Source organism: Elephas maximus, chromosome 19 (assembly GCF_024166365.1).
Source record: "Elephas maximus indicus isolate mEleMax1 chromosome 19, mEleMax1 primary haplotype, whole genome shotgun sequence".
Taxonomy (NCBI): Eukaryota; Metazoa; Chordata; class Mammalia; order Proboscidea; family Elephantidae; genus Elephas; species Elephas maximus.
In genome coordinates this window covers 37554885-37581510 of record NC_064837.1, presented here as the reverse complement: position 1 = coordinate 37581510, position 26626 = coordinate 37554885, and the positions used below count along the sequence as shown (strand labels likewise).

Below are 26626 nucleotides of genomic sequence, written 5' to 3'. Positions count from 1 at the left end.
TCATCAAGAAATTTTGTCCAAATCTTGTCTGGGATTTCCACTTTGGCTTTAGCCCCTGAACTTCGTATTTCTCCCTTCAAAATGCTTCAGTGCCTCCTCCTGGGCCTGCCCACTGCTGAACTTCCAACTCACCGTGCTCACAAAGCCTAAGGCTCAGTCTCATGCTTTCATTACCAGCCCTGAATACTCTGTCAAGTCCAGTGACCCCAGGACAAAACACTAACTAGAAAACAAAGGAAACTGGCTATTGGCCACAGACTGCCCTTCACTAGTTCACTCTAACTTGCCTGACACTCTGTGCAGGGCAGCCTGAAGGCCACAATTTCAGACCCTCTATTTTTTTTTTTTTTTAATTCTGCATTGAAGCACTTATTGATGAAGATCAAAGACCACAGTCTTCAGTATGGATTACACCTCAACATAAAGAAAATGAAAATCCTCACAACTGGACTAATAAGTGACATCATGATAAATGGAGAAAAGATTGAAGTTGTCAAGAATTTCATTTTACTTGGCTCCACAATCAACATCCATGGAAGTGGCAGTCAAGAAATCAAACAACGCATTGTATTGGGCAAATCTGCTGCAAAAGACCTCTTTAAAGTGTTAAAAAGCAAAGATGTCACTTTAAGGACTAAGATGAGCCTTACTCATGGTGTTTTAAATCTCCTCATGCGTATGCGAAAGCTGGGCAATGAATGAGGAAGACCGGAGAAGAACGGACACCTCTGAACTATGGTGTTGGCAAAGAATATTGAACATACCACAGACTGCCAAAAGAAAGAAACCTATCTTGGAAGAAATACAGCCAGAAAACTCCTTTGAAGTGAGGATGGCGAGACTTTGTCTATCACGCTTTGGACATGTTATCAGAAAGGACATCATGCTTGGTAAAGTAGACGGTCAGAGAAAAAGAGGAAGATCCTCAATGAGATGGACTGACACAGTGGCTACAACAATGGACTCAAGCATAACAAGGATCATAAGGATGGCACAGGACCCAGTTGTGTCTCATTCTGTTGTACATAGCGTCACTATTAGTAGGAACTGACTGGACAGCACCTAACAACAACAACTCTGTGTATGTTGAGTAGCAGGTTTGTGGATATTCTTTCTAGAGTAGGTTTTAAGTACAGATTAAGGCCCTAAGAAGGAATTTTGAAAATAAAATAAAACACCGGGTAGTACCTTATCTTTAAAATGTCTACAATCAGGAAGGCCTTAGCCTTGTATTGTGCATACAATGAACACCTACCACCTGGAAGCTGAAGAACAACAACTTTTCAAATGTTCTTCAAAAATGAATCATCAGGTGTCAGAGCTAGAAGGGACCTTAGGCATCATCTAGTCCAGCTTTCTCTTTCACAGCTGAGTAAACAGACCCAAGGAAGTTAGTGGCTTGCCCAAGGCACCCAGTGAATTAGATGCAAAAATGTGTGACTGACAGCCCTTCCTTGGAGATAGCCAGGATAACCAGAAAGTTCATAACCAGTGTCTAGCAGGATTTGGGAGAACATCTGTCATCTACAGAGGCAGACACAAAAATCCGAGTGACTTTTACACCAACAGGCTTCAGAGTAACTACTATTGTACTTTACAGTAAAAATGGCATTAACCTAGAAATCACTAATATTGAAATGGCAACAATCTAACATGGGGCTATTCTATAATTAGAAGGATGTTTGAATTACTTATTAAGTTTATTAAACTGCTACGTTGTCTTGTACTTTAGAAACATTTGTATTAAGAAAGTAATAAGTTTCATATATAAAGTTACTTCTTTCCTATTAAACAGGCCCAACCCTCTCTACTTAGTAAAATATTCCACTAATGCTTTGTTTTTCTAGTTCACATGTAAGAACTAAAAATATATTTCTTTCTTAAAGAATTCTAAAATTCAGGCTTTATCATATGCCTTCTCCACAATGAATTACAAAATACTTCATTATATGCTGAGAATTAATAATACTTTATACATGAGCCATGTACCCTGCAGTTTTACAAAGCATTTTCAAATTCATCATTTCACCCAATCATCACAGCAGGGGAAATGTTCTTATCCACACTGTACGAATAAGGCAACTAAGGCTCAAATAGGTCAAGTGACTTGCCTAACATTATTATAGAGCTAGTAGTGGTGGGTCTCTGCTATTTGCACTAAATGCCAAAGCTCATCAATTAAAAATATATAAGACACAAGAGATTATATATAAAGAAGAGGGATTTTCTGGCTTAGGAAACCAATGCTGAAAATATTTTACCCTTGCTCAGAACCATGGAAAATGGGTCATCTTGGACTCTCAGGGAAACTTACTCCTTTTCAAAGGCTGTTTGATAACTTAATATCTTTTACCCTTTTTTTCCAAAGCAAATAGATGAAGTGTGGCGAGAAATGAGATGGATCATGGATGCTCTACAATACGCAAGATACAAACAACCTGTTTCTGGCTTGCCCATCACTAAGCTGCTAGACTCCTCAGATGAGCAGAATCTACAGAAGATCAACTCTACATCGTCACATATAGACTGCCCACCATCACCGTCCCCATCCCCAGAGATGTGCAGGAGAAAGGCCGTGAGTGGTAAGCAAGAATATCTCAGGTTCTGTAGTTCACTCATCAGATGCTCCGTCTTTTCTCTACTGATGAGGTTCTTTGTGCTGTGGTATTGGTCCCGGCAAGGGGTAGAAAACACTGCTCAGAGGTAAGAGTCCAAAGGCACAGTGGGAACAAAACAGAATACTAGAGGGGTAGGAAACTATGGCAATAACCTGAAATCAACTCCAGTTAGGAGTGGCAAAGATTCAGTTCAGTTCTAGCCCAAGCTTCCAAGAGACAGAAGGACACAGAGCAAGGATGAGGCTTCAGAAATGCAGAATGGAGACTAGTGTGGTGCCAGGTGAGGGCCTGGGCAGCCAAGGGAATCTGACCAACGCTGGATGAGGAAGGACAGGCCCAGCTTCTTATAAATGGGGGCTGAGAGGAAACAAGTCCCAGCCTGGATAAGAATGCAGGGCAAACTTCCCACTGACATGGCACTAATGTCCTGGAACAGGAGGTTAGGAAGAGAAAAGCCTTGAATAAACTAGAATCCTGAGACTGAAGCCAAATAAGTAGCTTGGCTTCCTCATGTATACAACAGAGCAGGAGACTGCTTACAGCCAAGCTGGAGGAGATGCCTAGCAAGACACTTCCACCCTGGAAATCAAGTAGGAAAGACTATTTGCAGCCCTCTGGAGTTTACATGGCAAAGGCTAACAGCAAAAACCTGACAAGTTAACATAAATTTCTACAAAATACCCTTATGCTTATAAGCAGAGAGAAAGCATATTAGGCAAAGGCAATGTGACATTCTTGCCTAGGACATGTTGAGGCTAATGCTATTTTTTTAGTCAATTAAAACAATAGCCATTCGAAGTATTGGTCTTGATTCTGTAAGATGCCCCAATTTTGTAAGCTTTACAATATTAATAATTGATATTTTTAATAAACAGTTCTGATTTGTACGCTTGTCCCATAGGGGGCAGCATGGCGTAGCAGAAAGAGCTTGGGCTTAGAAATCAGAGACCTGGATTCAAATCCCAGCTTTGTTTTACTAGCTGTAAGAGCTTAAACAGATTATTACACCTGAGTCTTAGTTTCTGCATATGGGAAATGAAAATAATAAAATTTACACCTTGAAGAGTTGCTTGTGATAAGACAATCTACATCAGAGATACATGGCATATAACAGACAATCAATTATAGATACTAAATGTTACTATTCTTATTATGGGAGCCCTGGTGGTGCAGTGGTTAAGAGTTTGGCTGCTAACCAAAAGGTCAGCAGGTTCAAATCTACCAGCTGCCCCTTGCAAATCCTATGGGGCAGTTCTACTCTATCCTATAGGGTCACTATGAGTCAGAATCGACTCCAACAGGTTATTCTTATTATAGAGAACTTTAGCGGGAATATGAACTTTTTCTGTAAGTAAATCTATGTGTGTTCCTATGTTTTAAAAACCTCAGTGCCAAAAAAATCAAAACTTGGTAAGTGGATGAACTTGGGAGACAGCTAATTTATATTACCAAAGGATTCTATGATTGATAATTCAACAAAAGAATTATTTAAATAGAGTTTCTAGATTGTATTTTTATAGACTCCCACTTGGCTGGGGATACAAAGACAAATAAAATACCATCCTGCCAGAAGCTAGTCTAGAAAGAGAGACAAATACATGAACAAACACCTGCGTGGCAATTACCGATGTGCTCTGATGAGGGTACACATAGAGGACTATGGGGTTCACTGAAGGCTTTAAACCTTAAATCATCATATCAAAAAGGCCTTCCCGGAGGAGGTGACATTAGAGTCAAGTGCTAAAGGATAAGTAGTGGTCGAGCAAAAAAGGAAAGAGGAGAGCATTATAAGCAGAGATAGTAGCCTGTGCAACTGTGTGGAAGTTCAGTCTGGCTGAAGCTCAGGATCCAAACACATTGTTCCTTCTCTGTCTCTCTCTCTCTTTTCCATTTAAAAAATACTTATCAGTTGCCTACTATGTGCCAGGCACTCTTCAAGGTAACAGGGATATAGCAATAAACAAGGCTAAGTCTCTACTCCCAGAAAGGTTATATTTTAGAAAGTGTGGCAATGCAGACATTAACAAACAAGATAATTTCAGATAGTGAAAATTCCAGTGTATAAAACAAACCAACAATGAGGCGGGGGTAGGTAGAGTACTGAATTCACTAGGATGACAAGAGAGGCCTATCTGAGAAGGCGACATTTGGACTAACCACAAAAGAAGGAGCCAGTATTGCAAAGATCTGGAGTTGGGATATTCCAGGAAAACAAGACAGCAAAGGCCTTGAGATGGATGAGGGATGGAAAGAAGGCCAAAATGATTTGAGCAGAGTCAACAAGGTAGAAGTAGTGAGCAATAAGGTAGACAGAGTGGCAGGGGTGAGATAATGCGCACACAGTTTTGTAGGCCACGGTAAGACAGAGTTTATTCTATTTATGATGGAAAGCCATTGGGAAGTTTTAAGCAAGGATTGATATGATCTGAATTATTCATTAATATCAAATCTGGCTATTATGTGAGAAGATGTCAAGGGGGCAATATTGGAAGCAGTGGGAAGATCAGTTAGGAAGCTATCAACAAAGAAGATACCAAGTTTTCTGGCTCAGGTCCCTCAGGATATCATGGCACCATTTATCAAGAAAAGGTAGGGTGGGAGGGGAAACAACCTTGGGTGGCTGGGCAAGTTGAATTTGGGTTACCTTTGCATTCCACACAAAGAAACGTTCCAAGGAAAAAGGATGCATTGAGTCTGAAAACTGGGCTAATAATATAGATTCAAGAATTGTTGACATACGATGTTTGAAGCCATGAAAATGCTGGAGATTCCCCCAGGAAGAACAGGTAGAGTAAGAAGAGGAAACTATGGAGAGATCCCTGTGGAATGGAACAGCAAGACTTCTTAGACTAAAATGGAACCATAGAAGGAAGATAAAAAATAAGCGAGTGGTGTCACAGAAGTTAGAGCCAAACAATGCACAACGGTTAAGTAAAACAATTGAAAAGCTTCTATTGTTCTGCTTTGTTTTTTTAATCAGTGGAGAAGTCATCAGTAATCTTGATGAGAGTAGTTTGTGAAGGGAGGGAGATAAAAGCTGGACAGAAAGAGATAGGGAATAAATGGGAGGTGAAGAAGCGAGACCCTTAAGGATACACTTCTATTTTCAAATTCTTGGCTGTGAAAGAGAAGGGAGGGAGGGCAGTAGCTATAAGTGTATAAGATTGAAAGGGCATTTTTTTAGGCTAATTTTTTTAAATTGTACTTTAGATGAAGGTTTACAGAGCAAACTAGTTCCTCATTAAACAGTTAGTACACACATATTGTTTCATGACATTGGCTAACAACCCCACAACAGGTCAACACTCCCTTCTTGACCTTGGGTTCTCCATTACCAGCTTTCCTGTTCCCTCTTGCCTTCTAGTCCTTGCCCCAGGCCTGGTGTACCCCTTTAGTCTCATTTTGTTGAATGGTCCTATCTAATCTTTGGCTGAAGGGTGAACCTCAGGAGTGACTTCATTACCGAGCTAAAAGGGTGTCCAGGGACCATAGTTTCAGGGTTTCTCCAGTCTCTGTCAGGCCAGCAAGTCTGGTCTTTTTCTGTGAGTTAGAATTTTGTTCTACATTTTTCTCCAGCTCTCTCTAGGACCCTCTATTGTGATTCCTGAAACAGCCGTCAGTGGTGGTTGCTGGGCACCATCTAGCTATACTGGACTTAGTCTGGTGGAGGCCGTGGTAGATGTGGTCCATTATTCCTCTGGACTAATCTTTCCCTTGTATCTTTAGTTTTCTTCATTCTCCCTTGCTCCCCAAGGGGTGAGACCAGTAGAGTATCTCTGATGGCCACTCATAGGCTTTTAAGACCCCAGACTCTACTGACCAAAGTAGAATGTAGAGTATTTTCTTTATAAACTCTGTTATGCCAATTGAGCTAGATGTTCCCTGAGACCATGGTCCCCACAGCCCTCAGCCCAGCAATTCCATCCCTCAATGAGTTTGGATGTGTCTGTGGAGCTTCCATGACCTTGCCTTGGTTAAGCTGTCCTGGCTTCCCCAGTATTGTGTACTGTCTTATCCTTCACCAAAGTTACCACTTATCTATTGTGTATTTAGTGTTTTTTCATCCCCACCCCTTCCCTCCCTCATAACCATCAAAGATTGTTTCTTTTTGTGTACAAACCTTTTCATGAGTTTTTACAGTAGTGGCCTCATACAATATGTGTCCTTTTGTGATTGACTTATTTCACTCAGCATAATGGTGAAAGGGCATTTTTAAAGGCAGGACAGATGTGCCCTCTGATGTTCCACAATTCATATAATTCTACAAAGAACTCTGCGGTTCTACTTCCACTTTCACAGCCCTCATTAGCCCTCTCTGCTCACAGAAACTTCGCAGTGTTTAATCTTCTCTTCACCACAGATTCCTAAGTGAGTTCCTCTTTGGATGCATGAGGGTGGCCTCCTTTATATCGCAGATGCATCAAAGTCTCATGTTGGCCAGAGGATGGACTGCACACACTCCCCACTGGGAGGGTCTGGCCAATTACATTCAAATTTCATTATTAACTTAAAATGTGAGCGATCATCCTTCTGTTCTTAAAATATAATTCTCTCTTAGGTCCATTTATTTCTCTGAAGCCAAAGTTCCGTGGACTGTGAAACACAAAGACATGGAGGGCAGCAAATGAAAAATGGAACCCAGCGACAGAAGCTCCATTGAGAGCTGGGAAGGAACATTTAGTGTCCTATCCCCTCACAAAATCAAAAGCATTTCAGGGCCATGAAATCTGCTACTGCAGACTGTCCTCTTCACTAGTGTGACTGCTTTATATTGTTTTGAAAATCATTTATGAAAGGGAAAAATCCAATATATTGGAACATCCCCACTGGGTTGCTCACAGGGCAGTTTGTAGTACAATTCCATTCTGTGTGAATAGGGTTCACCTAATGTCTACTGGAAATACAGAGCCTATCACAAACCTAGCTTCTGGTGCCAGCCCAAGATTCTGTTTTAAGGTGGTTGTGTACCTTGGGTTTGTTTGTGTGTATCTGTGTGTGGGGAGGTGGGAAGGGGGAGTGGAACTCTTTAACTGACTTCCCATTTCTGTGTGGTTTCAAAACATAAAGTAGAACTCCTCAGAGTCAATTAAAATTAAGCATCTCCCGAGGACCCAAGGGGGAAAGTTGGCTCTCAGCTCAAGGCAGGAGGTGGAACGATTTGATCCATCACATGGGTATTTTCTCTCCCACTCCTTTTCTGTGGGTATAGTGGTCACAGGCAGCAGCAATTTTTTTTTTTTTTTTCCCAATAATGCTGTTTCTCCTAGTGACGCATGGGTGAGGCAACACAGGGGAGGGGGGCGTTGTTTCCTTCAGATGTATTTGAAGATTATCCTGGTCTTCCAAATGTAAATCTTTCTGGTAACCTTTTCCCAGATGATGTTAAGAACACTATGGCATGAACTAAGCAATTCAAAAAATCAAAAGGAATCTAAAGAGGTGATTTCCCTCAGGAAATTAGAAGAAGGCTAACAAACCCCTGAGGTTCTACCCAAGGCCTAACGAGACGAGTACTTTCCTTAAAATTTACTCAAAATGCAATGGAAATAGATTCAGTAAGGCACAAAACAAAAAAAAAAAAAGTTTGGGTAGCGATAAATGTAAAGAGAGGTTTTAGGGTAAACATTGCTCATTATTACTTTCTTTCTTTCCTGCCATGCCCCTGCCTTTAAGAGAAAAGCATTAGCTTTCAATCAATTATTCTTTCCTGAAATGTCATCTCCCCATAACGCCCTCAGAATCCACAACAACGCTACTCTGCTGTTGTTGGCTTGATCCACAGAGACCAAGAGTTGCAACAGCCATTACAATGGCAAGGAAGCCAGGCTTCCTCAGCCAGCACTAATACTATGGGCAGAACTTTCATCAAATAACTACTGGGTCAACTAGAGGGGAAATTCAAGGTTCTACCAGTGCTGGCATGCCCAATGGGCCCTCTAAGGGAAATTGAGGAGCACAACCAGGTTTATTAAAATAACAACCGGGCAAAGTGCCTACAATGGTTAATGGAGCATATGGCCTGGAACTGGGATGGAAGCTGCACTTTGCATTCTTTTCCAGGAAGGGAGGGAGTAGCAGTGGCCTAAGTCCCTGGAAACTCTCCTCAGTGCCCTGGCTGGCATCCTGGAGATTTTCCCAGCCTGTTCTGGGAGGGGTATCCCACTCTAAGCAATAGGTTCCACTAAGTCTTCTAATAAATAATGCAACCACCACGTAAGTCAAATATTTAGATTCTCACTAGAGCAGTATTTCCCAAGTATGGGTCCATGAACCAGCAAGATAATATATTACCACTCTATAACCAATCCCTTTTCCCTCTCCTTCCTGGGTTACTACAGTTGTAAGTAGCTCTTTATTATTCTGCACAGCAAAATCTTACTGGTTTATATTGTGAATAGTTATCTCTTGATATGTTTTCTAGTTATTCTCTTTTTAAGGTAGAAAGGATCTCAATCATAATAATGCCTTCTGCTTGTAAGGCACTTAAATTGTTTTCAGCAAACTAATTTCATCCTCAGAGCACCTATGGAAGGTATGATTACCCACATGCTACAGGTGAAAAAAGATTCAGAGAGGCTAAGTGATTTGCTCAAGATATATACACAGTAAGAAGCAAAATAGGACTTCAGCCCAGATTTGTCTAATCTTAAGACAATTATTTTCTGCTACACCTTGGCGGACTCAAATAAAAAATTGGGGTGGTCATTTTCAAAATTTCCTATGGCAGATTAAGTAAGTTATATCTTTTCAGGCAGCTCTCAATATGACTTTTAAGAGACAGGCAAATCTTACTTCTCTTTATGGTCCCAGATTTCAACATTTGTTTCAGTTTCAATTCCAAAGAATTTACTGCGAGGCTTCTATGTACCAGATACAGCACAAGAAGCTCTAATAATACAATGATGATTAAGACACAATCTAGTTGGGAGGTTCTCACGGTCTGCTCATATATCTGCGTCCAGCTTAGATGATCTGAGAAATACAGAAGATTCTACATGTCCCTTTGGTTGACTTGTTCCTTAGTTCATTCCTTCATCAACTAGCCTATTTGGCATTTACTAAGCAGAGATGATTAAAACATAGTACATGCCCTCTAGAGTTCATAATCTAATGAAGGAGACAAATATGCAAATAGAAAACTTATAATAAACCTTGGTGAATGCAGTAACAGGGATATAAACAAAATGTTGTAAGAGCCCAGAGAAAACTGAGTGACCAACTCACCTAAGGAAATCAGAGCAGGCTCTTCTTGTGAGGCTGGGCCTTAAAACATGACGGTCCATTGAAATATTAGAATGTCAGCTTCTTTAAAGTACATCTTCTTATGTTCCTCAGTGCCTTGCAAACAATAAATGCTCACAATTTGTATGCTGAGAGACTGAAGCACAAACTGCTCTTGCAAAGTGCATGACTGTGGACTAGAAAGAGGAAAACAATGTTACCAACTCTTCAGCAGTCGCTCCTAGTCATGTCATTTTTACTATCAGACCTGCAGTGGGTTGGATGGTGGCCCCCAAAAAGATATGTCCATGTTTTAAACCCTGCAACCTATAAATGTGACTTGCTTGGGAAAAGGGTCTCTGTAGCTGGAACTAAGTTGTGGATGTTGTTAGTTGCCACAGAATTGATTCTGACTCACGGTGACCCCACATGTGCAGAGTAGAACTGGTCTGTAGGGTTTTCGAGGCTGTGATCTTTTGGAAGCAGATCACCAGGCCTGTCTTCCAAGGTGCCTCTGGTTGCCTCTGGGTGAGTTCAAACCACCAACCTTTCAGCTAGCACCAACCTTTCAACCTTTGAGTGCTGAACCATTTGCGCCACCAGGGACCTAACTAAGGGATTTGGAGACAACATCATCCTGAATTATCCGGGAGGGCCCTCACTCCAGTGACAAGTGTTCATATAAAAAAAGAAGAGAAGACACAGAGGTGAAGGCCATGTAAAGACACAGGCAAAGGCTGGAATGGGGTAGTGAGAAGGAATGCTGACGGCCACCAAAAGCTAAGAGGAAGCAAAGGAGGATTCTCCACAAGACCCTCCAGAGGGAGTGCAGCCCTGCCAACACTTCTGTTTCAGACTTCTGGCCTCCAGAGCTGTCAGAGAATAAATTTCTGTTGTTTTAAACTGCCCGGTTTGTGGTAATATATTATAGCAGAAAACTAATACAAGACCTAACATGTTTCTCTAGCAGCAACAATGTCAAGAAGCCCTTACTAAGAGCCCAACTACATATAACTCTGTGTGGGTACCACACAAAGGGAATCAGATGAACCAGCGCTAGCCCTCAGAAGTTTCCACTGAAAGGCAAGGAAATGCTAAGATGAATAGTACTGAGCTATAAAAAAAAAATTGGAGTGAGAAAAATGTGCATTTGAGTGCCCATTCTGCTGTTTAACAGCTAGACGAAATGAAAAATTTTATAAGTCTAAGCCTCAGTAGTCTCATCTGCAAAACAGGCACTGCTGTAAGCACTAAATGAGATAAAGTATCTAACGCACTTAGCAGAATGCCTGGCCCACAGTAATCGCTAAATATATATTAGGTATTGACATTACTACTGTGGACACACCAGAGTGCATATGGACAGCGGAACAGGTAACACCGGTCAGATACATGGAGAAGAGAAATTCAGGTAAAGTCAATTATCAATTCTTTGCATGGATCTTATTTCAAACCCAATTTCAAAACTAATTAGCCTCTCATTATACCTAAGGCACCATCCCTGCCGTCATCAAACATAACCGACAATTCTAAAATCTGTTACGTGCAGTGCCCAATTTTTCCTACTAAAGATGGGGAAAAAAACAACAACAACAACAACAAAAAAAACATTACCATCGAGTCAATTCTGACTCATAGTGACCCTATAGGACAGAGCAGAACTGCCCCATAGAGTTTCCAAGGAGTGCCTGGTGGATTCAAACTGTAGACCTCTTGGTTAGCAGCTGTAGCTCTTAACCACTATACCACCAGGGTTTCCAAGACAAGGGAAAGTACTGTCTGAAATTTTTTTAAGAATATTAAAGTCATTCAGCCCATGCCTTTATCTATCTCCTTCTTTTTAACATGAAAGTCTCTTCATATCGTTATCTTCCTTCTTCCCTAACTACATGTCTCTGAGAAAAACATGCCCTTCCATCTTTCCCATTAAGCATTGCTGCTCCAAATTGATCACCCTTTCTTGTTATATCCATTAGACTTACCACTCATGTTTTCAACAGTTTCCTGACCAATACTGCCTTCTTCCCTACCCAGAAATATCTTCAGACCCCTCTAAAATAAGCAACTTCCTTCAACCCTGCCACCCCAGCAAGCTCCCATTTCATCTCCTCCTGGATGTTCTGGCCGTGCCCTCAAGCTCAGCCTGTCCCAAATTAAATTTACTGTCTGTTCCACTGTGCAACCCTGCCAACTCCGGACTTCAGTGTAACTCCTCTGGTTTAATGCTACTCCTGTGTTCCCAGGCACTGAGGCTTGAAGCCTACTAACCATTTCAGGGCCTTTGCACTTTCTGTTCCCAGGTGTCTGAAACACTCTTCCCTAAATCTTTCACATAGCTAGTTCCTTCTTATCAGTGAGGTCTCACCTAGACTCTCTACTCTTCAGAGATGTCTTCCCTGGCCACTTTATCTAAAGAACCTTACTCCCAAGTCATTTGCTAGCTAAAATACACTTTCATTCTCTTCACAGAAGCTTGTACTATCTGAAATTAATCTTGTATCATTTTTTACTTATTATCAGATCCACCCCCTATGAGTACTTGAAAAGAGAGGCCTCGTCTGTCTAGCACAAATGGGCACTTAGTAAACATCTTTGAATGAATGACTTCCCTGGCTTCTACTTTCCATTCAAACAACAACCAATCTTGTTCAGTCCCACAGCATAAACAAAATGAATGTTCAGAGCAAACATAGCCTGAACCACTGCCTCCTAGCTCACTTCCCTGCTTCTTATCTGTTCCTTCTACAGTCCACCTTACATCCTACCCGCTGCATAATAATGCTAAATCACAGTTCTCATCTTATCAATTCTATATGAAAAAACCTTCAGTAACTGCTCATTTAGAACAAACTTCTTATCTAAGCATTCAAGACCCTCTTCTGCCTCTACCCTACTTTTGTTATTATTATTTTTAAATCCTTATTTTTTTAAACTATTTATTTGTAAATATTACAGATACAGGAGGTTGCAAAGAAATGTACAGGGAGGTCCTGTGCACCCTTCCCTCAGAACCCCTTCCCCATGTTACATAATTCTTATACAGTATCAAAACCAAGAAATTGGTATAAACCATAGAGTTTACCCAGATTTCAGCAGTTACACATCTAGCCATTTGTGTGAGTGTTTCTGTGTGTACACACGAGCAGTGCATATACCTCTGTCCACTCTTATCACATGTGTGTAGTCTTGGGCAACCACCACCACAATCAAGATACTCAACTATATCATCACCACAAGACTCTCTTGTGTTATCCTATTACCCACCCACACCCATCCCCAACTCTGGCAACCACCAATCTGTTCTCCATCTCCATGTCATTCCATGAATGTTACATACAAGGAATCCTTCCTTTTTATCAATGAGTAATAGTCCATGGTATGGATGTACCAGAGTTTGTTTAACCATTTGCCCACTGAAGGACATCTGTGTAGTTTTCAGGTTGGGGCTATTATAAAAAAAAGCTAAAGCTACTATGAACATTCATGTACAAATTCCTCCATGAAAACAAGTCTTAGTTTTTCTGGGATAAAAGCCCAAGAGTTCCATTGGTGGCATCTTACCTTTTAGCTTCATTTTCCCAAAATTCTGGAATTTTGGGAAAATGAAGCTAAAAAGGTAGGATGTTCTCCATATTCTAATAAAACAAGACTCCTTGTGCTGTTTCCTCTTCCCATCTAGTTTCTAATTCTCTTATGGTAGTTTGCAAATTTATTATTAAAAGCTGCCTTGAATCGCTTTTTGAAAGTAGATGAGGAAACAAAGTAATACTGACAGATAATAGAGATGAATGAATGGAGGGAAAACTAAGCAAATGGAGATGATGGAACGAAAGACTATTTCATCAATCCTGTCCCAAAAAATGTGATCCTCTTTCTTACAAACCTGCATATTACTTGCTAAATTTCTCATATGAAACCTCTGTTCTTCCATAGTCTTACAGATCCATCTTTGTCTATTCCTCCATTAAAACAATAAACTCCCTGGAGACAGAAATAATTTCTTATTAATTGTATATCCACTTAGGCATCAAACATGGTATTTCTGTTAGAACATCACAGAATCTTCATTGTTGAATGCATGGAAGATTAAATATCTCTGCCCTAAGAGAGCTCACAGTCTAACTAGGAAACCAGGAAGTTATATATATACTAAAAAAGAAACTAATAATGCAAGTCTATACAGGCTGACTACCAATGGGCAATATAAACAGAGTGTTGCACAGGTATAGATAAGTGAGCAATCCCTTCTGGGAAAGTTGGAGAGCATTTCCTAAAGCAGCTTATGTTTGAGGAAAAACCTTGAATAGATAAGTAGAATTCATAAAAGTATAAGAAGGAATCCTTTCTTGGTAGCTATTATTTAAAGAACAACATATAGGTTGATCTCATTCTTTGCAACTGCTGGATAGCATTCCATACTACGGATGTACCACCATTTATTTAACATATCTCCTATTAATGGATATTTAGGCTTACATCAGGTAGGATTAAGTGTGGATACACATTACAGAAAACCCAAACAACAGTATCTTTAATACAAGATAAGGTCCCTGGGTGGCACAAGCAGTTTGCTATCAGCTGCTAACCTAAAGGTTGGTGGCTCAAACCTACCCAGTGGCACCATGGGAGAATGGCCTGGAAATCTGCTTTGGAAACATTCACAGTCAAGAAAACCCTATGAAGCAGTACTACTCTGTAACACATGGGTCACCATGAGTCAGAATCGACTAGACAGCAACAGGTAAACACAAGGTACTTATTTCTGTCTTGTGTGAAAAAAGCTCAGAGGTAGATAATTCAGGTTGTTACAGGTAAAATATTGAATGATGCAGGAGCCATCAAAAGAAGATGGAAGGAACACACAGAGCCACTGTACCAGAAAGAACTGGCCGATATTCAGCCACTTCAGGAGGTAGCATATGATCAGGAACAAATGGTACTGAAGGAAGAGGTCAAAGCTGCACTGAAGGCATTGGTGAAAAACAAAAACAAAACTCATTGCCATTGAGTCCATTCTGACTCATAGTGACCCTATAGGACAGAGGAGAACTGCCCCATAGAGTTTCCAAGGAGTACCTAGTTAATTCAAACTGCCGACCTTTTGGTTAGCAGCCATAGCTCTTAACCACTACACCACCAGGGTTTCCAGTGAAAAACAAGGCTCCAGGAATTCACGGAATACCAATTCAGATATTTCAAACAATAAATACAACATTGGAAGCACTCACTTGTCTATGCCAAGAAATTTGGAAGACAGCTACCTGGCCAATTAGCTGGAAGAGATCCATATTTGTGCCCATTCCAAAGAAAAGTGAGCCAACAGAATGTGGAAATCATTGAACAATATCATTAATATCACACATAAATAAAATTTTGCTGAAGATAATCCAAAAGCAGTTGTAGCAGTACATCGACAGGTAACTGCCAGAAAATCAAGCCAGATTCAGAAGAGGATGTGGAACAAGGGATATCTTCCCTGATATCAGATGGATCTTGGCTGAAAGCAGAGAATACCAGAAGGATGTTTACTTGTGTTTTATTGACTATATAAAGGGATTTGACTGTGTAGATCACAACAAATTATGGATAACACTGTGAAGAATGGGAATTCCAGAACACTTACTTGTGCCCATGTGAAACCTACACATAGACCAAGCGGCTGTCATTTGAACAGAACAAGGGAATACTGCATGGTTTAAAATCAGGAAAGGTATACGTCAGGGTTGTATCCTTTCACCATAGTTATTCAATCTGTATGCTGAGTAAATAATCCGAGAAGCTGGACTATATGAAGAAGAACAGGGCACATGGATTGGAGGAAGGCTCATTAACAACCTACAACATGCAGATGACACAACCTTGCTTGTGGAAAACGTAGAGGACTTGAAGCACTTACTGATGAAGATCAAAGACTACAGCCTTCAGTATGGATTACACCTGAACATAAAGAAAACAAAATCCTCACAACTGGACCAATAAGTAACATCATGATAACCAGAGAAAATATTGAGTTGTCAAGGTTTCATTTTACGTGGATCCACAATCAATGCCCATGGAAGCTACAGTCAAGAAATCAAACGACATATTACATTGAGCAAATCTGCTGCAAAAGACCCTTTTAAAGTGTTAAAAAGCAAAGATGTCACTTTGAGGACTAAGGTGCACCTGACCCCAGCCATGGCATTTTCAATTGCCTCATTCTCCTCTGTCCTACAGGGTCACTATGAGTTGGAATCAACTCCACAGCATGTGAAAGCTGGACAATGAATAAAGATGACTGAAGAACTGATTCCTTTGAGTTATGATGCTGGCAAAGAATACTGAATATACCATGGACTGCCAGAAGAATGAACAAATCTGTCTTGGAAGAAGCACAGCCAGAATGCTCCTTAGAGGTGAGGATGGTAAGACTTCATCTCACTTACTTCAGACACGTTATCAGGAGGGACCAGTCCCTGGAGAAGAACATCATGCTTGGTAAAGGAGAAGATCAGCAAAAAAGAAGAAGACCCTTAACTAGATGGATTAACACAGCAGCTGCAACATTGGGCTCAAACATAGCAAGGATTGCGACGATAGCAGTGTTTCATTCTATTGTACATAGGGTCACTGTAAGTCAGAACTGACTCGACAGCACCTAACAATAACAACATGTGGATTCCAAGAACATCAGATATCAGGCTCTATTTTTCTAGCCAAAAAAATAAAACATTGCTATCAAGTCGATTCCAACTCATAGCAATAGGACAGAGTAGAACTGCCTCATAGGGTTTCCAAAGCTGTAAATCTTTAAGGAAGTGGACTGCCACATCTCCCAAGGAGTGGCTGATAGGTTTGAAACACCAGCCTTTTGGTTAGCAGCTGAGCACTTAAACACTGCACCACCAGGGCTCCTATCATCCTAGCACATGGCTTCTATTTCCAAGGTCACCACATGAGCCCAGGCAACATATCTTGTTACAAGCAGCTGGAAGGAAGGAGGAAGAACAAAACGGCCAATCTCCCAGCTAAACTAGCTCCCATCATGCAGCCTTCCAGGAGTTTCAAACAACACTTAAACACTTTTATCTCAGTGGCCTGAAGTTAGTCATATGACCATGCCTAGCTGCAAGGGAAGCTGGATCATGTGATCTTTTCCATGAGTGCCCCGCTGTCCTGGATAATTAAGCTTTTGCAACCAGAAAAGCATAACGGATACTTAGTAACAACTGGCACTGAGAGAGCAAAACTGACATCTTGCTCTGCCAATTAGGAGTAAGTCTGGACATCAACTCCTACAGTCAGAAAAGAAGCACTTCATACCCTGACCCTGAAATAAACAAGCTAAAAATCAAAATGAAAGTCACTCCATCTAGTTCTAGTCCTGAAAAGAGAAGAAACTTTGATCCCACTCCTGTATATTACTGACTCCCCATCAAACTCTATCCCTGATTTCTGCAATACTATTATGATATTCATGTCTGTTTTCCCACTATGAAGACTAACTGTGACCTTGTAACCCTGTGGGTTTTTTCGGTAAATGCTTGCTGCATTTTTTTAATCTGTAAGTGCCCTGTCCTTCTGACTATGGATTCCCTTATGAAAATTTGAGAGTTAACTATTTTTTCTTTTCTTAATGCTTCAGTGCCTCCACTTCTTTTCTTGGTCAAAACATTTCTAGTTTTCACGATTATAAATCCTGCTGCAGTTAATAATGTATAAATGCCTCCTGTGTACATGGTGACAAATTCTAAAACACAGATATCTAGAAAAGGGACTGCTGGGGCCAAAGATATGCACATTTCTAATGTATTCTATCAAATTGCTATCCAAAGAGCTATACCAATTTATAACCCCACCATCATTGTATGAGCCCATTATTTCTCACACATCACCAACACATGAGATTATCAATCTTTTCTATTTTTTGCAAATCTGACAAAAAAAAAAAAATGCCTTGTTTTAATTTCCATTTCCCTGATGACTTTCAAGTTTAAACTGAAGGAAGAAGTCCAAGCTGCTCTGAAGGCACTGGCGAAAAACAAGCCTCCAGGAATTGATGGAATATCAATTGAGATGTTTCAACAAACAGATGCAGCACTGGAGGTGCTCACTCATGTATGCCAAGAAATATGGAAGACAGCTTCCTGGCCAACTGACTGGAAGAGCTCCATATTTATGCCTATTCCCAAGAAAGGTGATCCAACTGAATGTGGAAATTATAGAACAATACCATTAGTATCACACACAAGCAAAATTTTGCTAAAGATCATTCAAAAGCAGCTGCAGCAGTATATTGACAGGGAACTGCCAGAAATTGAGGCTGGTTTCAGAAGAGGACGTGGAACCAGGGATATCATTGCTGATGTCAGAGGGATCCTGGCTGAAAGCAGAGAATACCAGAAGGATGTTTACCTGTGCTTTATGGACTATGCAAAGGCATTCGACTGTGTGGATCATAACAAACTATGGATAACATTGCGAAGAATGGGAACTCCAGAACACTTAATTGTGCTCATGAGGAACCTTTACATAGATCAAGAGCCAGTCGTTCAGACAGAACAAGGGGACACTGATTGGTTTAAAGTCAGGAAAGGTGTGCATCAGGGTTGTATTCTTTCACCGTACCTATTTAATCTGTATGCTGAACAAATAATCTGAGAAGCTGGACTATACAAAGAAGAACGGGGCATTAGGATTGGAGGAAGACTCATTAACAACCTGTGTTATGCAGATGACACAATCTTGCTTGCTGAAAGTGAAGAGGACTTGAAGCACTTACTAATGAAGATCAAAGACCACAGCCTTTAGTATGGATTACACCTCAACATAAAGAAAAAAATCCTCCCAACTGGACCAATGAGCAACATCATGATAAAAGGAGAAAAGATTGAAGTTGTCAAGGATTTCGTTTTACTTGGATCCACAATCAACAGCCATGGAAGCAGCAGTCTAGAAATCAAAAGACACATTGCATTGGGCAAATCTGCTGCAAAGGACCTCTTCAAAGTGTTGAAGAGCAAAGATGTCACCCTGAAGACTAAGGTGCGCCTGACCCAAGCTGTGGTATTCTCAATCACATGATATGCATGTGAAAGCTGGACAATGAATAAGGAAGACCGAAGAAGAGTTGATGCCTTTGAATTGTGGTGTTGGCGAAGAATATTGACTATACCATGGACCGCCAAAAGAACGAACAGACCTGCCTTGGAAAAAGTACAACCAGAATGCTCCTCAGAAGCAATGATGGCGAGACTGTGTCTTACATACTTTGGACATGTTGTCAGGCAGATCAGTCCCTGGAGAAGGACATCATACTTGCCAGAGTACGGGGTCAGCGGAAAAGAGGAAGACCCTCAAAAAGGTGGACTGACACAGTGGCCGCAACAATGAGCTCAAGCATAACGATTATAAGGATGGCCCAGGACCGGGCAGTGTTTTGTTCTGTTGTACATAGGGTCACTATGAGTCGGAACCAACTCGACGGCACCTAAAAACAACATGTTTATTGGCCATTTGTATTAATTCTCTGAAGTGTTGGTTCTTCTGCCCATTTGGGTTGTCTTCTTACTGATTTATAGGAGTTCTCCATATTCTGGATATTAATCTTTTGTTATATATGTTATTACTGTTTTCTTCCAATCCATTACTTACCTTTTTTACTTTGTTTATGCCATCATTTGTTTTATGAAAGTATTAAGCTTTGATGTAGGCAAGTTTATCAGTCATTTCTTTTATAATTTCTGGGGTCTCGTCTTATTTAAAAAGAGCTTCCACCTCAAAATTATAAACATAGCTTCTTCTAATACTTACAGAGGTTGCATGTTATTTGTAATCCATACGGAACTTGTTTTTATATATGTTATGGGGTAGGACTTTATCTAGCTAAAAGGACTGCAAATTGTCCTGACACTATATATTGAATAATCTATTCACTCTCATACTTCAAAATGTTATCTTTACCATAGGTTAAAATATCACACAGGCTTAATACTGTTTCTGAACTTTATTTTTCTGTTCTACAGATACATCTGTCCATTCCCACACCACTACCACAGAGTTTTAATTACCAAAACTCTGTAGTATGTTTTGATATCTGATAAATGAGCCTTCTTCCTACTGACTTTTTAAAAAATGTCTTGGGTATTCTCATAAATTTTCTCTTCCAGATGATTTTTATGTAACTATAAGTATGGAGCCCTGGTAGTGCAGTGGTTAAGAGCTATGGCTGCTAAGCAAAAGGTCAGCAGTTTGAATCCACTCCTTGGAAACCCTTTTGGGCATCTCTACTCTGTCCTATAGGGTCACTATGAGTCAGAATCGACACGACAGCAATGGGTTAAGTATAAATATAAATGCAAATACTGTGTATTTATATTTTTATATTATAAAACATATAAGTAATACTTTATATATGTAAAATATATAATTTAATCTAACTGCTATATTGTAAGTATATATGTATATAAGTCAATTTATTAAATGCCATTAAAAATCCTAATGGGATATTTTATTGAGATTACCCCAAATTTAGAGATTAGAGATTGTTTGGGATTGCCTCAAATTTATAGATTTAAAGATCTCGTGTTCCTTTTTAGTCACTGCATGAGCCAAACAGTTAAGCACTTGGCTACTAATGGAAAAGTTGGTGGTTTGAATCCACTCAGAGATGCCTTGGAAGAAAGGCCTGGCACTCTGCTTCTGAAAGATCACAGCCATTGAAAACCCTATGGAGCACAGTTCCGCTCTTAAACACATGGGTTCTCTATGAGCTGGAAGCAACTTGAGGGCAAGTGATTCCTTTCAGGAACACCTGCACATGTCTCCAGTGCTACCAAGTACCTACTATGCGCTAAGTACTGTGGGAAATGTGAACTACTTTAGACAGTCCTTGCCCTCCAGATATGTATAACCTAACTGGGCAAAGAAGATATAAACAACTAGTTCATTAAAAGACAGCTATCTATAAAACCAAATTTGTGACTCACACATGATCATTATAGAATGCACTTTGAAGCTTATTTTTGCCTCTGATTTTTTTGTTTTTTTCTTTGGCCTTACTTGTTTTATTTTTTAAACACCCAGCAATGTGTTAAGTGTTTGTATACATAATCCATTTATTTCTCACAGGTACCCTAAGTAAGAACTTCTAATGTGATTGTTGTTATCAACTGCCATCAAGTTGGCTGCCATTCATGGTGACCCCAAGTACAATAAAACAAAACATTGTCCAGCCCTGTGCCATCTTCACAATTGTTGGTATTCTTGAGTCCACTATTGCAGCCATTTTATACCCTGAGTGCTTTCCAACCTAAGGGACTCATCTTCCAGCACTGTATCGAACAATATTCTGTTGTGATCCATACGGTTTTCACTGGGTAATTTTTAGAAGCAGATCACCAGGCCTTTCTTCCTAGTCTGGAATCCCTGCTGAAACCTGTCCACCACGGGTGACAGTTGCATAGCTTCCAGCATCATAGCAACATGCAAGGCACCACAGTACGACGAGCTGACAAATAAGTAATGGAGAAGTTCTATTAGCCCCTATTTTATAGGTGGGAATACTGAAGCTCAAAGAAATTAAGCAACTTTCCAAAGATCACAGAGGAAGTAGGAGGAGAACAGCTGGAATTTGAAACCAAGTTTCTCTGACTTTGGCCACCATGCTGCCTCCTCCTCTCCCTTCCGTCCTTCAGGTTCCTGCTACTTTGTCGAATGCAAAAATAGCTTCTGAAATAAGAATAGGAATTAAATGAAAGGATGGATGAATAAGATCCCGCTTTGTTTCCTTCATCCTCTCCACACATGCCCCGGGGAATAGCGTGTGTGTGTGTGAGTGTGTGTGTGTGTGTGTGTGAGTGTGTGTGTGTGTGTGTGTGTGTGTTGGGTGGAGGGGGCGATGAGGAATGTTGCCTCACACTATCGGGGTCGGACCTGTCAGAGTTCCTCTCCTTCCTTTCCCGTTAGCTAAAAGCAGAACCCACTACTTAATTTACAGGGTCCCTTGTTCAAAAATTAAGAATTTCAAGAGGTGACAGCAGTCTATTTAACGAAGCATGGGACCCTTCTAAGCGCCAGGGCCCAAATGCACCAGTCCAACTCCCATGAAGTCGGCCTTGGCTAAGAGTTGTTCTAACATCAGTCTCTGGCTTTGCAGATCCACAGCCCTACTCTGATGAGGAAGGCTGCTCGGAAGTCTTCCTCCCCACCGACAGCGACTACGACTCCAGTGACGCCCTGAGCCCCCGCGACCTGGACCTGGTCTACCTGTCCTCGCACGACATCGCCCAGCAGGCCCTGAGCGGCCTGAGCGGCAGCGCCCCCGACGTCCTACAGGTGCATGACATGAAGTCCCCGGTCGGGGAGGGCCAGGACCCCAAGGGCCGCGGCCCGGGGCCGGACGCCGACCGCCTATGCGCGGAGTTCCTCCACAGCCTGACCCTCACCGGCTTCGGGCCCAAGAACCACGCCAAAATGGCGTCGGGCGCGCGGCCGCCGCTGGGCTTTCTGGGAAAGCGGAAGCCGGGCAAGCACCAGCACTACGGCGGTTTCAGCCGCCACCACCGCTGGTTGCGCGTGCACAGCGAGACGCAGTCCCTGTCGCTGTCCGAGGGAGTTTACACGCAGCACCTGTCACGGGCCTGCGGCCTGGCCCAGGAGTCCGGGGAGGCCGAGGGACCCCGGGGGCTGACCCTGGCTCACGCCGCGAGCCTGCCGGAGGAGCGCCAGAGCAGCCTCCAGGACCCCCGGCCATCTGGCCGTCGCATCTACGTGGAGCCCTATTCCGCGGCCCTGGTGGGCCAGGACGCAAAGCCTTGGGCCGGTCTAAGCCCGCCTCCGGGAGGTCGCGTAGCCCTGCCCAGCGCCACAGGCCGGGAGATGAGCCCAGAGGACCCAGCCACCTCCCCGGTGTCAGAAATACTCAGCAGCATGCTGTAGGAAGGCCCACAACCGGCTGTCCGTCATTCCATCCCAAGTCCCTGTGTCTTCCATTACCCTGTCCCTCAGTCCGCTCCATCGCGTCCCCACACATTTCTAAATATCCAAAGTTAGCTTTTAGAGGATCCTACCTAGGCCTTCTTTTTGAGAGCAGAGTGGGAGTGTTCAGGATTGCCTGTGTCCTTCCCAGTTGGGCCTAGAATGGGCAAAGAGGAGCTTTTGTGTCAATATGGAGCCCTGGATACGACGGTTCAAACATGCCACCTTGTTGGTGGCGCCTGTGCCTGAAGTAGGCCAACCCAAATAGCCACCCTTAGTTCTGCTGCTGGCTCTGTAATCTAACCCTTGGGTTTAAGGCTCTCGTATGAATTTCTGATTGATTAGGGAGGAGCCCTATAGATGAAAATAGGATTACCATAAGTTTCCCCCATTCCAAATCTTTAGAAGAGTTTGGGAGAAAAAGGCCCAGGTTGTATCTCTAGGGTACAGGGTCAAGTGGATTTGCTCTGGGTTCAGTCAACTAAAGCAGGTCATTCCGAAGTGCAGGGTTCTCAGCAGCTCACCAAATCCAGCTTGTCCATCAGCACTGATCTAATCAAGTAGGCTTTGGCAGACCTTTTCTTCTCTTAGTGCTGTGTGGAAACCACCAGAAACAAAAGTGAAGGGCACTTCTCCTTCTAGCTTGGTCTTGTAAAGATAGCGTAGGGCAAGAAACAGTCCTTCCAGTACACACTCAACTCCCCATGCAAACATGAAAATAGGCCGTAGTTGGTACAGGGTGCAAGGAGATGGCTGAATGAAGCTTGAATTATAGACAAGGGGAGGTAGAGAGACATAAGCAAAAATGTATTTCCTTTACAATCGTAAAATAAGCAAAGTAAGTCTATGGGGGCTGTGTCTCTGAAAATGATAGTGGATCATCTCCTGATTCTCAGAAGAAAGTGCTGTTCATAGCCAGGCAGTGATGGACTCCTCACCACCACACAGGTACATCCACACACCTCACATCACAGGTTACAAGGCAAATTGTCTAGGTCTCAGGTTGCTGTCTTCCCTTTTTTGACCCACCTCTCATTAAAAAGTCATTTATACCCCCAGGTCATCGGGCTCATTGGCCTCAGGGAGAATTTTTCCTTAGAAGCCCCTGCCAGTGGTTCTAAGATGTGTTCGATGTTATTAGTTGCCATCGATTCAGTTCCAACTCATGGTGACCCCACGTGTGCAGAGTAGAACTACTCCACACGGTTTTCAAGGCTATGACATTTTGGGAGCAGACCACCAGGCCTGTCTTCCGAGGTGCCTCTGGGTCCGTTTGAACCACCAGCCTTTCAGTTAGTAGTCCAGCACTTACTTAACCGTTTGCACTACCCAAGGACTCAAGGATGTGTTCAAAGACACCTGAAAACCCTGCTTTGGTCTTGCTGCCTCCCACCCGCATTCCTCACAAGCAAGAAACTTAAAGAGAAATTACACTGCATATTCAGAAAAGCATGAGCCTTCTCTCGTCTCTGGGAGCCAAGACCCATTCAGTTCAGTGACATTCTAAATGGTCCTTTTCTGCTTCACGTGCATTTCAGTTAAATATTGCTCTTTATGCCCCTACCCCTGTCCTCACAGATCTGCCATTTCCCCTCATGGGGGTTCATGCAAAGTCCCCTGTTCACAGTGTTATTCTGATTCCTTCCATTTTTAAAACATTTTATTTAAACGTAAATAATTACCCTGCAGAAAGATAGAGATTTGGCTCATGGCCTATGGTCGTTGAAAACTAAAGCCTAGAGCTCGGTCTTTATTTTTTTAAGAGATTTTTATACTCAATGAACCCCCAAAAGAATCTTGATCTTTTGGAATCACTGCAGTTCCTTTGCCATGCCTGGGAGGATTTTAAAATGTGTTTTTCTTCTGTTCTGACTGTTCTGTTTCTTCTATTGTATGTCTATGGAAGAAGTAAGCTAGAAAGGACCATAAAATTAGCCTAAATCCTTGGGTTTGCAGATGAGGCAGTTAAGGCCCAGAGAGGTTAAGTGACTTGCTCAAGGTCACAGAGCTTATTTAATCTCAAAGATAAGATCAGAACTTAGAACCATTCGTGCTATAAGCAGGCTGCCCCATTGGGAATTGGTACATACCTAGTCAACTCTTGATTGTATACAGGCTACTTACCTATTTTGTGGATCATCTATCTACTTGTAATTCCAAATTCAACTCCGTCAGTCAAGCTTCCGCTAACAGTTTTCCAATATCACAGAGCTCCTTGCTGCCAGAGTATAGAAATTTCACGTTAAAGACATCTGAGCTAAATTAATTAATTAAAAAGCAAATTTAGGGAAGGTGTAATTTAAAGTTACACACATGGATATTTATGACTCCCATTTAATAACAAGACTAAGTCATCTGTGCTCAACTGCTACTTATTTCTAATTATAAGGCAAACTGTATATGTTGAGTGAGTTTGTGAGATGAGTTGCTGGAATTGTCAAGAACTAAAAAGTCTAAGGATTTTATGATCCTGTCCATTCTCATAGCACAGGAGGAAGTTTGTGACTATGAATTAGGTGTGAGGCATTCCACAGGCAACAGAGAGAGAACCACCCTTCCCACCCACCCTTCCGACCGCTCATTTGGTCAGCAAGTTCTGGCATACTGGACCAAATAACGACCCGTGAGTAAAATTCCACTGATTTCAAACCCACTAATTTAGACTGGGGACATGGGATTATTTTTTCACTTTCTGTGAAGAAAATGGGCATGTCCATGGAATGAATAAAGAACATTAGATTTCAAGGGGCATTCTTCCCATTGAAACCAGATCCACGGCCATTGAATGGATTCCAACTCATAGTGACCCTATAGAACAGAGTTGAACTCCCCCATGGGTTTTCCAAGGTTGAAATCTTTAGGGAAGCAGACTGCCACATCTTTCTCCCGTGGAGCGGCTGGTGGGTTCAAACTACCAACCTTTCCTTAGCAGCCAAGCACTTTAACCACTGCACCACCAGAGCTCCTTTTGGGGGGCATGCTTAATCCTCTTGAAAATGCATTTTCCTAGCAATATTCCTACCTAAAAGTGGATATGTTGTATCCAAAATAATTAGCTGTTCGTTCAGGTAGGTTCCCACTGTACCTCCACTTTGCAACACTTTGTGAGCTTAGTTTAAATTACTACATTCTCCTGAGAGACAATTGTGTTGCTTTTTTGTTTGTTTGTTTTACTTTGCCTTATTTTGTTTTATTGAGGTTTTTGTTTTATTGGACATAATGGACTTTTTTTTTTTTTTTTTCATTTTTTTAAAATTGAATCTGAGAGTGTCCTCTCCCAAGTCTTCTTTCCCAGGGTTTTTCTAATGTAGTTGACTCCCACTTGTATTATCTAGCTCTGATCATTTCTGAGAATCCTCAAAAATCATTGACTGAGCTCCTCCTTTATGTGTAGCTCTATTCTAAGTCCCACAGAGAAGAAAATAATCAACCAGGAGACAACTTCCCAGGCCACAACTGGCTGAATCTGATGAAAGAGTGTAGTCATCATTACCTTACATCTTCTTGTTGATATTTTAGAGGAGGCAAGGGCCAGGCTCCTCGGCAGGAAGACATACAGCATGGCAGGCCAGGCATCTTGGATTTCATTCTCACCATCAATTTGTGAGGAAAGACAGCTGGAAAATGAAATGCAAGTCGCCAGTATATATGCTTGGCAACCAGTTACAAGGCTATGACATCCTTTTAATTGGTGAGGGTACCTGGGAGACAATAATTAAAAGCATTCAGGGAATGGGTACTTTACGAAGTGGGTACTTAGAGATGAGACCCATTCCATTTTAAGAACATTCACTATTGCTGTAAGCAGTAATTACACTGGAGAAAATGGT

General features: G+C 41.7%; 1 protein-coding gene across 7 annotated transcripts in view; it reads left to right on the top strand.

Moving 5' to 3' along the window:
* ANKFN1 (ankyrin repeat and fibronectin type III domain containing 1) overlaps positions 1–25928 on the top strand; it is a 463794-nt gene extending 437866 nt beyond the window's left edge. For all 7 annotated transcript variants that reach the window (XM_049859416.1, XM_049859419.1, XM_049859421.1 and 4 more), the window contains 2 exons: positions 2369–2582; positions 21976–25928. In XM_049859416.1, the coding sequence (XP_049715373.1) occupies positions 2369–2582; positions 21976–22757 (996 nt within the window). In that variant the 3' untranslated portion in view covers positions 22758–25928. The remainder of the gene's footprint in view (positions 1–2368; positions 2583–21975) is intronic.
* Positions 25929–26626: the final 698 nt, after the last annotated feature.